Below are 15,299 nucleotides of genomic sequence, written 5' to 3'. Positions count from 1 at the left end.
CATGAACCGTGCTACAATTTCACACCACAAAAGTAAAAAAGAAATATTGGCAACTTGTCTAAACCAAAACCAAAGAATTTTGTCTATGTATGCATGGAACCCAAAATATAATGCTCCAAGCAGATTACACTATGGTTTTTAATCGGCTACAAATATAAATGCCACAATGGACTGATGCAGTTCTATTCTTTTTTTAAAAGGTCAGTGTTAGTTTTGGTTCTTATGCTAAGTTATTTTTCTGGCAGGGCTAAACTGCTTTTGTAATACTTTGAAGGTTTGCTACTAAAAGTGCTGGACATTTGCACATGACAAAATTTCTTAAGGTGAAAACATTTTTTTTATCCTTAATTATGTGGACATTTTGGGACTACCAAACTGTAAATAGTTCTCAACAACTTCCCCTTCCCCTCCTCCTTTCCCTGTCCCCTTCCTCCTTCTCCTGGCCCCATCCTCCTCTTCCCCTAATGTATCCATTTCAATGGCTAATGACATCAAAATTAAACTTTCCATTATTTGGGGCAAAAAATGTAAAAAGTGAAGGCTTTATTTAAGAATGAAAATGTACGAATCTTCCCAAACCCCAGAAAAATCACCCCTTTGAATGGCACAAACTACATCGCTGTCTTGACTGCTGCAAATAGAAAGGCTCTCAGCCAATGTTGTCATCCTGACCTCACACTGCCTATTTCTTCTATTAAGTGATAAAATCGTAAAAATTCTCAGTCTTCAATTTAAGAATGCAAGTAAAATGGCTTCAGATCAGTGGTGGGTTTCAAAAAATTTTAGAACCTCTTCTGTAGGTGTGGCCTGCTTTGTGGGAGTGGCTTGCTGGCCATGTGACTGGGTGGGAGTGGCTTGGCAGTCAAGTGGCTGGGTGGGTTCCAACTTGCAAAATGTGGTGAAACTCACTTAACAACGCTCTTGCTTAGCAACCAAAATGTTGGCTCAGAAACTCTGACATTTGAAGCATGCAGGTTTAAAGCTGTCAAGTTACAAGACCCTTGCACCCCTTTAGAAAAACCCCCGGGGGTGTTCAAACTTGACAGCTTTAAGACTTATGGACTTCACTCCCAGAATCCTCCTCTCGCTCTTCATCTTGATGATGTGCGTATGTGCGGGGGGAGGGAGTTGGAACCGGTTCTAAATGGCACTGTAGATATGTGGAACCTCTTCTATAGAAGAGGTTAGAACTGGCAGGAACCCACCTCTGTTTCAGATACAGAATATACCTTGTAATGTATTGTGTGCAAGGATGGTCTATATTAGTATTTTTCAACCTTGGCCACTTTTCAGTGTGTGGACTTCAGTTCCCAGCATTTCCCCCAACCAACAAGGCTGGCTGGAGACTTCCGGGGAGTTTGAAGTCCACACATTTGAAAATGGCTCAGATTGAGTAACACTGGAAATAAATTTCATCCTAACTCTGCTTCTCTTTTATTGTTCATGTCCTGATGAAGTAAGATTGAAACACCCGTTCCTTAGAACGCCCCGCTTCATGTATTATAAACAATAATTCCGAAGACAGGTTTTTGCTTTATGAATTTTAATGCTTGGGTTTGCAGCTAGGAAAGTAAAGCTCTTATTGGACATTCCATGCAGATCCGAGGTAGATTCAAGAACAGCAGTGGAAAAATTCTGCTGTGTGGCTCTGATAGGCACTTGCCCCTGGGCCCTACGAGCACAGGGGGCCCCTCCTAATCTGTGTATATTAACTGTTCAATGCACCTTGTATCATATAAATACAGCAATATATTTATTACATTTTATGGCTTTTAATTAATACTAGCATGCAAATATATGTTTAATTTTATCAACCATTTACATTTTTTATTCCTGTGAGTTGTTGTAAGGGCCCCAGTAAACTGCTTTGCCTGTGGCCCATGATACTGTTAAGAAGGCCCTGGCTGTGTGTTTAAATAAAAATGAAATCTGGCATACAATCATCGGAAAATAAATTTTGCGAAAGTCAGTCAGTGGGATTTCATGTTGAGTGGATTGCACCAGAAAGCTTTATAGTTTTCTGTTTTACTTATATTGGATTTATAACTCATCTTTTATTTGGGAACTTTAGGCAGTATCCCTATTTTTCCTACAGCAGTACAATAAGAAACCACTGTCTGTGACTCCATTTATTCTATTTATTGTGGATATAGTCCAAGTAAGAAACAACCAACAACCAAACAACCTACATAGAAGCCTGTTTAGTTAGACACTCCTCTACTCTCCAAAAAACATTGCTACCTCATGTCCTGGGAGATTAAATTTTTGGAGATTTTTCAAATGTTTTTCTCCAAATATTTTTTCTTTGTTTTTATTCTTGCTGAAATTCTCCTAAGTTTCTTTCGTAGAACTTATGTAATAAAAAGCATGCATGTACATAATTCAGATAAATATATGAATAAATAATAAAGGCAATGGAACCGAATATATTTTGTTGGGAAATTACACAGCTGCAGTCTTGAGGAATTTCAAATATCAAATTAACAATGAGCATTTAAAAGGGAGGAGAGCAATTGATATGCAAGGCAGGAAAACAAGGACTGCAGGGAGAGCTAACAGAGAAGCAGTGGTAAACTCAGCAAACGTCTTTGCCAGGTGGCTTATGTGCTATTAATTATAAACATGGCCATTCACTCTTATTGAGTGGATTATCATAAACACTTGTGTTCTGATAATTTTTAGTTTCATTTACAAAGCTAGACTAAAAATATTAATGGAGCAGCTGGGTTGATGACGCAAGAGGTATGAAATAAATGTCTTCTTTTTTTTTTGCATTGGTTTTCTTCTTTTTGTAAATTATACTCACCCTATTTTAGGATTTACGCCCATATTTTTTTTCATTCATTCCCTTATTCAAAGAAACCTTAAGGGTAGGGTTATCAGTTTTGGCCTGCAGGTATTTGAACAGCCACTTGGACCCAACAAGATGCTAGAGTTTGGGGTGTTCCTCTGCTGCCATCTATTGGTCATCTAGAGTTTTGCTCTCCGGGCAGCTTGAATCTTGCAGATCCTTATCCAAAACACCCCCAATTGTTTGGAGGCTTCTTTTGATCAAACACAGAATAGGAAATCATAAGGGAGGGTTGTTTTATCTGGCTCACAGCTGGCCCAAGCAGATCTTCATGAACATAATGCTTTCTTTCTGTGGGAAGAAATATCCATCTGGTTCAGTTCCAAGCTGGGAGAAAGGCACTGGAGACAAAATGGAGGCTGGACGCTGATTGGAGAGAGGACCCATTTATTGATGAACATGGGTTGTGGTTGTGGTGCAGCTGGCCCCATGGAGTTGAGAGTGGGGGGCATTTATACTTTTTCTTGGGCTTTGCACTTGAACCTCCTGTTCCTGTGCAAGAACATGTATTCTATTGGCTGTTGACAGACTCTGATGGTGCCATGTACAAATCCTAGGAGTTTGTCTGAGCTAAGTTTGGTTGAAATTAGGGCTGATGCAATGAAGAGGCTTATTGGGCAATTCCTATTGTGGCTGGGGGCTAATCCTACCTTTGTTCAGACCTTGCTGCAGGAAATTTGCTTATGAATAATGTTATCTCTTTATCTCTTAAGTGCTGACATCTGCTGTGGACACTGCTTTCCAAGAGCATGTTTCTCCATTTCTCTCTTTAGGGAAATATAATATTCTGCCTTTTTAATATTTCCTAAAATATTTCATTCTTCTAGGAGAGGGGTGGGTGCTAACTTTCTACATTTCAAGTCACTTCTGGTGAGCTGGGCAACCATATGAAGTCAATCAATAAATCAATACATTCTAAAATATCATGCAATCATTGAAAATGTATTCTTTCTATAATCAGTTATGGATAAAATATTTTACGTTAAACAAGCAGGAAAGAGAATTCAAAGTACGTCCCTATTTTTATTTTTAAAGTATCAGGAGAAATGCAGTAAATTAAAAGGTGTTCTTTTGCAGATCAAAATAAAATATTCCATATGTACTAAAAGAAATTTTGTTCTCTTTTCAGATGGAACAGGGGACAAATCAGTGGTGTTAGTAAAGAAGAAGTTTCAACCAACAAAGGATCATACAGGAAGAAATGGAGTGAATATTTGAAAAACCTACCCAAACCATTTATTTTTTAAATGAAACAGATATTCTTATAGCTAGTTATTACTTCACACCTAAGAAATAAGGAATACATTAAGTTTTGTCTGCATACACAAATACGATGAATAAAACGACTACAGGCATACAAATATCACAACTCTCTCTCTCTCCATCCCTGGAGGACTTGTGGATTGAGACTGTTTTGGAACCACGTCTCCTGAATGAGCCAGTGCAACTTGGGAAAACCCTTCAGCCTAAGCTGTGAGTGGATTTGCAGGCAATGCTATATGTCAAGAAGCACTTTTGCAGAAGTACATCAGATAGACCAGCTGCAACCTTTCTGGAGCTGTCAAATTTGGCAACAGTTTTTTTTTATACCTAGGATCAGCCTCTCCTTAGTGAATGTAATATATTTGATATGAAGCTACCCTTGACACGTTTCCAGAAACTGTTATTGGTGCAGAGTGTGGCAGCTGGACTGTCATTGAGCTGAAAGATCTGTATATTTGTATTTTATAAATCTGCAAAACAAATTATGTTTAGTTATCAATGGATCTCAAGCCATATCCCTGAAACAATTGATTCCAAGTCATATTCCACAATCTTCATGCATGACGGCAAACACAGATGTTCCCATTTTCTTTCCAATACCATTTTAACATAGTTTGGTGAACTGTCACACATATCATAAGCAAACCAATTTCATTGTTTAAAAAGGACTGCTTCAAGTATCATGAAAGTGACTTGGAAGATAGATAGATAGATAGATAGATAGATAGATATAGATAGATAGATAGATAGATAGATAGATAGATAGATAGATATGTTGGATGGAGGGATGGAGAAAAAGAGAGATATCTTCAGAGTCAAAAAAGACATACTGTTGTGCAGTTCATATGTGAACTGAGAGATTGTTCTGCAGTCTGGCATCACAGAATATAGCATAAAAGGGGCACTGAAAGCCCATTATAATAGCTATGAATATTATTGTTTGATGCCACTAATGGTTGTCTATTCAAATACAGCGAAGGCTTCATAACACAGAGCTCGCCAGCAAGTTGTGTCAGCAATCATAACATTTAGTTCTCTTGGCTGAATGTGAAAGCAGTATAGGGTTTCTTTCACACAGCATCTTCGTAGCACATGTTTAATGACCCTGAAGTCTCTTCCCAGTCTCCAGTAGACTAGAGAGCAACTGGCAGGATATATGGCAGATGTCTATTCTGATGACATATCCCACCCACCATACCAAATCAATGCTGGTGGACTCCCTGTGATCCAAAATCTCCAGACTGGAGACATGCCTTCCACAAATTTATCCAGATGTTTGATCTGTCATCGATGCAGACTCCTGGATTCATATCCATATAGGAGAGCATGGATAACCACAGCTTTGTAGGCTTTCAGATTTGGGGTGATACAGGTATTGTGTTGATTGAGAACCCTAGTACAGAGTCTGGTTGGCCTTTGGAGTCAATTTCTTCTTCCAAAGACCCATCACTTGCTTCCCAGGTATTTAAAACTTCTTACATTTTCCAGCTGGGTGTCATCAACAGTAATTTTTGGATCAAATACCAATGTGGTTGGTATTTGGCACAGGTTAATAGAACCACCAGCTCTTTTTCAAGCAGATAGTCAGGCCAAAGAGCAAAGCAGTGTCTGATAATTTGTTCAGTATCAACTTCCAGCCACTGTCTTTGTGCACTAGGAGCACAGTCATCAGCAAAAAGGGTTTCTTGAATGACCATATGGAGGCACTTCATGTGTGGGTTCAATTAGTGAGGTCAAAGAGATCCTGGATGGCATGTAATAATATGCAAGTAAGAATAGATTGAACAGGATTGTAGCTAACACACAATCTTGCTTCACCCCATTGGAAATGGCAAATGCAGCTGATGCATCACCACTGTAAAGGATTTGTCCAGTTATTCCACCATGGAGTAGCTGAATCAACTTCATGATTTTCCTTGGATGTCCATAACATCTCAGGATGATTCAGAGAGCCTTCCTATTTACAGTGGCTAATGTCTTTGTCAGGTCAATAAAGACAGTCAAGAAGTTTGTTTGTTCAATGCACTTTTGATGGATTTGTTTCATGGTAAATATCATGTCTGTTGTACTTTGTTCTAGCCCATCACTGTGTCCCTGAGAAGTTGCTTTCCAAGAAGTGACAAGTTTGTAGAGAGAATGCAGGCAAAAATCTTGCCTGTGATGGACAGCAGTGAGATACCCTGTACTTTCCACAGTCTGATTTGCTTCTCTTAGTTTTATAGGAAGCCACAATGAAGGCATCACAGAATCTCCAGGCATCTCTTCTATGAGCCAGGCATCTGCCAAGATGTACTGGAATATCTGTAAAGAGTTTGGGGGCTTTGTAGATCTCAGCAGGAACACTATTTTGCCCTGTTGCTTTATTTGAGTTTATATGTAAAATCACTTTCCTGATCGCATCAGTAGAAGGAGGCAGATCTAGGCACCCAAGACTGGCAGCAGAGGAATGTCAGGATTTATGCTGTAAGACAGCAGGATCAACTTATTCAGCAGTTTGGAGAAGTGCTCAGCCCAGTAGTTCTCAGTTCTTCCTGGTTGGTTGATCCGGTTCAACTCCAGCAAGTGGGAACATCTTGATTTAGAAGCACCATAAATTGCTTTTATGGTGCTGAAGAACTTTCCAGAGGCATACGTGTCTACATAGCATTCCATCTGCTAAGCCTGCTCAAGCAGGCTTTCTCAGCTACCGCTCAGCTTGCATTTCTTGCAGTTTCTCCTGTACTTTGGACTGCAGGTATTTTAAAATGTGCATCTTTGAGATAGATGATAAATGGCAGTTTGCATAGCTTTTGTTTTGGCCTGGAGGGCTGCTGAAATGGTCTCATGGTTTTCATCAAAAGCAATCTTGGTGCACCCAGGTGTTCAATACAACTACCGTTGTTGCAGTCTGAGTGATGACATTTTAAAACTGCACCCACTTTTCAGAACAGGTTCCAACAAGGGATAAATTGTTGGAGAGTTGTTTTTTTTAATTAAATACGTCTTGAAAACATTGGACTTGACCTGGGTCCTGCAGTCTCATGATGATGAATGAGGTACTGACAGTCTTTGGTGGCATACTGTGTGAAGGGCTACATGCAGGTTGAGGATTGACCAGACCAGTGTGTGATCGATCAAATACTTGACTATGTCACGGTTTGTCAGCACGACCTCAAAGACATCGCCATGACCTGGAAAACATAATATAGTAACTTTATGGTATGATGTCATCCTACAGTCAACACACTAAAGGGATACATCCTTTCACAAGGATTGTTTCGACATGGTTCTTCTTGGTAAGACACTTTGAAAACTGCTCACCACAAAGGTCAATGTTATTACAAACAGACAAAATTATCTTTAAAATTGACTCTATGTAGACTCCGTTGTAAACAGCACAGATCATCACAGCCAGGGTTGCCACTTCCCATCTAGCCCCATGCAGCTCTATATTTCAGTGTAAGAAGATCAGCAGGTGATCAGGCATTTTACTGCTGTGGCCTTCCATCAGGGAAGACAAATCTAAATTGCTTCTTCTTGATTTCTAGTAACAGAGGAGCTTAGCCGCATGGGGCTAGTTGGAAATGGTCATCTTAATTCACTGGGCAGCTGCTGGCTGGTGGCAAAAAAGGGGAAGGGAATAGGTGCAAATTTATACCCTTTCCAAATGGATCATTACATAATTAAAATAATAATAACAAACACATGATGGATTATTAAAAATAAACACATAAGAACAGGTCCAATATAACTCTTCAGAATACATTTGTGAAATAGTTAGCACTAAGCAGGCTTAAAAGAATATGGCTATGACTCAGTGATTTCAAAGTATTCAGGACTGCTATGTCAGAAAACAATTTGCATCATTAAGTCTAATTTCAGGAACTCGATATCAGTCACTTATCAATTTTCCTGTTCACCAAAGTCTGTAATTTACTAACTTTCTTTTTTTAAATTGTCTTTGATTCCCCACAGTGTTTTAGAGTCTCCAAAAAAGCCAAGCTATGTAGCACATCTATAACTGAACAGAACACAAACCATTAAAGGACACGACAGCAGTATTCCAGCATTTGAGAGGCTTTGCCACATAGAAGACGGGGCGGGGGGGGGGTCAATTTATTTTCTAAAGCAACAGAAGGCAGGATAAGGAACAATGGATGGAAACTAATCAAGGAGAGAAGCAATCTGGAATTGAAGAGAAACTTCCTAACAGTGAGGACAATTAACCAGTGGAACAGCTGGCCTTCAGATATTGTGGGTGCTTCATCATGGGAGGTTTTTAAGAAGAGACTCAACAGTCACATGTCTGAAATGGTATAGGGTCTCCTGTGTGAGCAGGGGCCTGGACTAGAAGACCTCCAAGGTTCCTTCCAGCTCTATTCTGAAATTATAAGTCAACAAAGAAGAAAAGTTATCAGCACCCTTGTCTGACAAGGGTACTGGAGGGGGTGGGGAAGTAGTGTGACAGAAAGAAGGAGCAGTAGCAGGATAAGAATAGAAGGGAACAGGAAAATGTGTGACATGTCCAAGAATATGTATGAAGGATCCAGTTGGGCCCTTCAACCTGGCAGTCTCTTGGTTGATGGTGGACAGTAGAAGCTATGGGCAGTTGGTAACAAGGAATGAGACCTTCACCTACACTTTGATTTGATTGGAACTTTCTCCTTTGATTGTTCTATAAGGAAACAGGGCCAAAGAAGAAGAGCAAAGCAGAGAATAATGAGAAGCCATCAACACGTTCTTAATAGTTCAACTGTTCTCGTAATCTATGAAGATTTAAAATTTGATTTAGGAGAATCGGTGATAATGAAATGACTAATAGTTAAAAGGTGACCGATAATCTTTTAATAAGAATAAAGATATTTGTTGTTATAAGTTCAAAAGATCTTTATTGGTGATGGGAAGAACTCTGGATTTAATGTGAAAGAATCCTGGGAAGTAGGGAAATAAATAATTCATAGGCTTTGGAGCTAAGTAAAAACAGCATAGAAAAATGCAGAGAGAATTGCAACTGGAAAAAAATGGTCTGTTAACATGTTACAGGTATATGGCAGGAAAAAAAATCATCATGCAAAATTTCAGAAGTAGGAAAAGGTTTTTAAAAACTAGGAGGGAGGAGTTAGCTGAGAATGAAAAAGACAAAGTTGGGGTGGGGGGGAGAAGATGCAAAGGGCAAAATTGTAATAGGCAAGGCTTGGACACCTTAGCCAAGCTGCAAATGAGTGAAAAGATTGTTAGCTTTCTGTTCCTTTAAGGTTAGGATAGACAAGCTTAGAATCTGCAGGGCCAGGTACAGCCAAAAACCTTGGACACAGCTGCAAACCATCTTTTAAAAGCTGCCACCAGATTGTAATTATTAATGTAACAGAAAAATAAGTGTGAGGAGAAAAATGACATTAGCCTCAGCACAAGGTAGCACTTGCATAATCTTGTCTAGGCTGGGGAACTAAGTAGGTTGGGTCCTGGATGGAAGGAATTAAAAAATACCAATTCTATGAATTAAAACTGCAGGAGGGAAAAATCCTATGAGGAGACAGGAGGCAAGCCAGCTCTGTACTGTTGCCAAGGAACTACATGGATCTATCCATGAAATCACCAAAGTGGAGAGCTCAGTTTGGAAGATACTTTATTTTTTAAGAGATGTAATTAAAAATCAAATTTAGCTCTGCAGGCTGCCTAAAGACCAAGATAAGCATTAACTTTTTAAAAAGTTGAACTCTTGTTTTTAGATAAGCTTTGTTTCACCATCATAGATCAATGAATGCTATGTCAGCTTGTATAATAAAGCTTATCTCATCCATGACTTGATAGTGAACGAAAAAGTCAACCTGGCATTCTTTGCTGAAACATGGATGGGCGGGGACTCCCTCTTGAAGATGTGCCTTTCCAGATTTCAGGTGTGGCACCAATAGTGATTTCAGGGCAGGAATGGATATGTGGCTGTGGCTATCTGGTAGTCTTTGGTGACTCTTAAGGATACTTTCACAATAAAGCCAGATGAGAGATCCTGTTCATGAAACTGGGCCATTCAGTTGGAGTTGCTGCTTGCCTACCTTCCTCACTCCAATAGAAGGGTATCCATGCCTCTTAAACTATTAAAGTGTGTGATTTGTGCTAGCACAGTCAACTGAGAAAGGATTCTTGCAATGAACTGATTTAGGACAATACTACTAATATTGCCTGCAATGACACTCTAATGTCATTTTTGTTGTTTGGGGACATGAATATGCATATATTTTCATATTCAGCTGATATTGCTGGCTGAGAATCAAAATGATTGGAATAAATGTTAGCTAAATTGTATGGAACAAGGAGTATGGATCTGAAAATTAATGTATCCAAAGCCAAAGAATTTGTTTTGATGGGGAGAATTGAACTGTTGCAAGATACATAAATGGTGTAAAACCAGAAGGAAGTGAACATATGTGTATCTTGGTAGAATGTTTACCAAAGGTATTGAGTTCTTGAAATATTACTCTTTTAAAAGATTAGCAAAATAATTTACCCTGCAATAACCTTTGCCTAGCCCATTATCACTGCATCATTAAAGTTAATACAACAGTTGGTTTCAATATATTGACAAAAGTTTTTTTTTTAAAAAAACTATAATGCACCAGCATCAGCCTTCAGAAAGATTAAAGAACAAATCAACAAACATATAAAATATTAAGCCCCGCCATAAAACCGAAAGATACATATTTAGAAGTAAACAGCACTGAGTTCAAAAGTACTTACTCCCAAGTAACTATAATATTGCAATTTAAATTGTGGATCTTTATTATTACCTTATGACCCTTAAATTCAGCTACTATATTAAAACATTCATTTATAAGAAAACAACACAACCAAGACATGTGGGATATAACCTTAATAATATCTGTGAATAGATAAGAGTGATATTTAAGTATCTATTTGCAAAGATTTGTGCCAATTCTTTTTTTTTAAAAACCTCTGCCTAAATTAAAGTATTATAATAGCTGTTCTCTCCAATTTTCTACAATCCCAGAGTTTACTGCACAGGTAAGGCTTACTAAGAATTATCTTAATGAATAAAATAAAATTTCTTGATTTATATTGCTTAAATTTACTCCAAAGACTTGGAGTAAATTTGTGTCACTTTTAAGGTTAACACAACTTCTGATTTTGAATAAAACACAATTCTTTGTGTATGCTTAACACCGAAGTAAGTTTCACTTTAAAGAAGTTTGTTATTGAGGAAATAAAATTGCTCTCTTGGTTCACCCTGGGAAAATTTCCAAACAGACCACCCACATGGCAAATCTCACCTTGCTCTGGCCCATCTTGGATGGTCTTTAGAAATGGTTCCCAACAAGCAAGAGGGAGGCGAAGTTCATTTGCAGTCCTTCAGTGCAGCCATCCCCAGGCCTTCTGTCCCAGACTCATACTGGGTGCCCGAAGAGGACGATCGTCTCCAAGAACAGTGCAAGTTGGAGCCCTTCTTCCGAAAGGAAGAGGTGAAGCGGTAGAACTTCCTGTGCTGGTTCCGAAGGTACTCGCGGTAGTTCCTGGTCAGCAAGATATACAGAAAGGGGTTGATGCAACTATTGCTGTAGGTCAGGCAGGTGACCAGGTAGTTGATATACTTCTGGATGTGGAGAGGCAGTCCCAGGGGGCCGTGGTAGAGGGACACCAGCTGCCAGATCCAGAAGGGCAAGAAGCAGGCCCAGAAGACCAGCACGATGGTGAAGACCAGGATGAGGACTTTCTGGCGGGGAGAGCGCTTGGGCCCCGTTTTGCGCGGCGGGTTCTTCTGCGACTCCAAGTAAGTGGCGGCCAGGCGGGCGTAGAGGCAGCCAATGAGCAGCCCGGGGGCCAGGATGCTGGTGGTGAAAAGAACCGTCAGGTAGAGCCGGAAGGCGTCGGGGCTCCAGGTCGGGGCACAAATATGCTTGCCGTCGCGGCTCTGGCTGAGGGTGACCATCAGCATCATGGGCAAGGTCAGCAGCAGCGAGATCCCCCAGACGGCGCCGGCGGTGATCTTGCGGAAGCGCGGCGCCCGGTAGCGCACGGCCAGCGGCCGGGTGACGGCCAGGTAGCGCTCGGTGCACATGACGGTCAGGGTGAAGATGCTGGCGTGCATGGTGAGCAGGTCTAGACTGAGCAGGAAGCGGCAGCCCAGTTCGCCGAAGTACCAGTCCTGGGCCACCGACGTGCCCACGATGAATGGGATGGAGCAAAGATAGAGCAGGTCGGCCAGCGCTAGGCTGGCAATGGAGCCGGACAAGGGCGCGCCCCGGGCGCCCCGGCCCGAGCGCCAAAGCAGCGCCAAGGTGTACACGTTGCCCGTCACGCCAGCCACACACATGACGGAGAGGACCGCGCCAAAAACCCATGTCGCCGCCGCTTCGCTGCCGCTTCCCCCCGCTGCGGCCCGAGAAGACGCGTTGCCAAGCCCGACGCTTAAGTTGCGCTCCATTTCGCGCGCGGAGCAAGTGGGGCCAGTCGCCTTCCCCCCCTCCAACTTGCCGCGCGGTGGCCACCGCCTCCCGCTCCCCCGGCGGAGCTCCAGGCGGCCAATGGCTGGCTCCGTTCCCGAGCCTTGCTTGCCCCGAGCTCCGCGGCTGCCGCTGCTCCAGCGTCCGCCTGGGACCCGGGCTTCTCCTTCTTCAGCGACTTCACGGTCGGAGTTGAGTAAAAGCTACTCAAGTAGTCGAGGCTTTCGGGAACGCTCGTGGGAGGGCGTTTGGATTCATGGGATTGCCTTGTGCATGTTTTATGGGGCTGACCTGCTTCTTCTGGAAAGCCTCGGAGAGAAGACTTAGACCAACTTTATTGTCACTTTGAATGTACACTAATTGGCATATATTAAAATGAATTTTCGTTGCATGCAGCTCTCAAAGGATCATCGCCTTCAATATACATTACATAACCATGTCATAATAAATAAATACAAAATTATGCATATACCCACATATAATCACACAGTGAAACAACACAGTCTAGTTCGGATGTATACATGGAGAGAACTTGCCAGTTTATTAGAAATACTTCGAAACTTCCTCCCAGAGGGGAGCAACAGAAACAGACCGTTAAGTGGGTGTGCGGGGTCTCTAACAATGCTTTGAGCTCTAAGCACATAGCGCTTATAAGCAGTATCCTGATTGACAGGAAGCGAGCCACCTATAATCTATAAACGCTCTGAATGGACTTTGAGGCACAGCAGCCACCAAACCAAACAGTGATGCTGTTTGTTAAAACACTCTCAATTGTTCCTCTGTAAAAAGTGGCCAAGACAGAAGGTGAAAGATGTTCTCTTCTCATCCGATGCAGGAAATGTAGATTCTGGTTTGCACGCTTCACTAAGGATGATGTGTGGAGAGACCAGTTTAGATTGTTAGTTATCTGCACCCCCAGATACTTAATACTGTTGACTACCTGTACAGCCGCATCCTTGATACTGAGTACGTATGACCATATTTGCTCTATATAGGTCTACTTAGGAGGCTTTATGAATTTACCCCAGTTTATCAATTACTTAGGAGGTGAGAGCTTGGCAGCACAAAGAAACAATCAGAATAGAGCTGGAAGGGACTTTGGAGATCTTCTAATCCAACCCCCCCCCCCCACAACAACCTAATAGCTAGCCATTAGCTCCCCATCGAAAAAGCTGCATACCATTTAAATACCACACACACACAACACCACTCTGCTAGAGAGAAGTTTCCTGAAGATGGGCTCCAGCATGAGTCAGAAAGCTCAGAAGACAAAACCTCTGGTACTGGACTATAGAGATTCTCAGTCATCCAGGTCAAGATTGTCCCAGGAGGCAACTAGACTTTCTTGTTTTTTCTTTGAAGACATTTCACTTCTCATCCAAGAAGCTTCTTCAGCTCTCTATAGTGGATAGACAGGATAGATCTCAAAGAGAAAATAAAGGAAGTCCAGTTGCCTCCTGAAAAAGCATCTTTAGGACTCTGATTCTGGTAGCTGATTCAGACTGGATCTTTAAGAATAGCCTTCTTCAGTTTCATTATTTCACTATTTGCCATTCACTGATCCTTTGAGATCTACAGGAAGATCTTCACCTCACTGTCATAAAAAACTTGTGAGCTTTGTAATTTGCCTGAGAGGTAATGGATGGCCCAAATCAGATATTGTAGGAGGAGAGGCTATGGTAGCCAAAATTAGAGTGAGTCTGTCAGCACCCTTTTAGACTAACTTTGGCTTATGACTTATATTTGATTTTTGAAAGGCTCTAATCACCTGATGTTCTTCTCCATTAGCTCCATCAGCATGAGAAATAGCTCTGCTGTATAGCCCTTGGCTCATCTCAAGTCCAAAATTTGGTTTTTCACAGTGGCCAACCAGGAACAATCAGGAGCTTTTGAAATACATTTCCCTTACTGTTACTTCCTTTCCCTATTATTTACAAACATGATATTTGGCACTATCTCAGAAGTATTTTTAAAATAGTAGCCCTTAACACACCAGGAATCTATCCAACCCTCTTTTAAAGCCATTTAAGTTTGTTTCTTTGTTTTTGCACTTACAAGTCAGTCAGTATTAACTTCTAGTGACTTCCTGGAAAAGTCCCTGCAAGTTTTGTTTTCAGATTTCAGAAGTGGTTTGCCACTTTTCTCCTTCATAGGGATGAGAAAGTGAGTACTGGCTCAGAGTCACCCAGTTTAGGCTTCTTACAGGACTTGAACTCGCAGTCTCCCAGTTTCTAGCCTGATGCCTTAACCATCATATTAAACTGACTCTTTAGTGGTCTTCCCTAACTTACTTCTGATAATGAATTTCTATGAGTAATTATATACAGCATGCCTGTCTCCTTCCAAACAGCTTTCATGGATGACCTTGGCCCTTGCATTTTAAGAAAAAAAGAAAAGCTTCTCTCTGCCCACTTCCTCCTGCTGAGAGTGATTTTATATATTACAATTGTGGCCTTGCTCAATCATCTGATTTTATACACTGCCAATCATGTCCTCATTCAGTCATCTTTTTTTCTAGCTAAAGAGTCCCAAATGTTTTAGCCTTCTCTTGTAAGAAAGGTATTTGGTTGCCTACTCCTGTGTGTTTTTTCCACTCTGTAATATCCTTTTTCAAATTTGGTGACTAGAACTATACTGAGTTTTCCAGATGTGGATATACATTTGAATAAGGGCTTTGCAACATCAGGAGTTTTACTTTCCATCTCTTTCCCTAATGCTTGCTAGCATGAAATTTGTCTTTTTTAAATGCT

General features: G+C 41.0%; 1 protein-coding gene across 1 annotated transcript; it reads right to left on the bottom strand.

The window, feature by feature from the left end:
• Positions 1-11,444: 11,444 nt before the first annotated feature.
• On the bottom strand, positions 11,445-12,530 carry LOC116523923 (urotensin-2 receptor-like). Its single transcript, XM_032239015.1, has one exon. The coding sequence runs from the start codon at positions 12,528-12,530 to the stop codon at positions 11,445-11,447; it is 1,086 nt and encodes a 361-aa protein (XP_032094906.1).
• Between the last annotated feature and the right edge of the window lie 2,769 nt (positions 12,531-15,299).

The sequence above is a fragment of the Thamnophis elegans genome, chromosome 2 (genome assembly GCF_009769535.1).
Source record: "Thamnophis elegans isolate rThaEle1 chromosome 2, rThaEle1.pri, whole genome shotgun sequence".
Taxonomy (NCBI): domain Eukaryota; kingdom Metazoa; phylum Chordata; class Lepidosauria; order Squamata; family Colubridae; genus Thamnophis; species Thamnophis elegans.
The sequence above is the reverse complement of the archived record's forward strand: the minus strand, read 5'-3'. Positions and strand labels throughout refer to the sequence as shown.

What these genes read in the sequence shown, in the direction of transcription:
- LOC116523923 (XM_032239015.1), bottom strand. Translation starts at nt 12,530, where the DNA reads ATGGAGCGCAACTTAAGCGTCGGGCTTGGCAACGCGTCTTCTCGGGCC.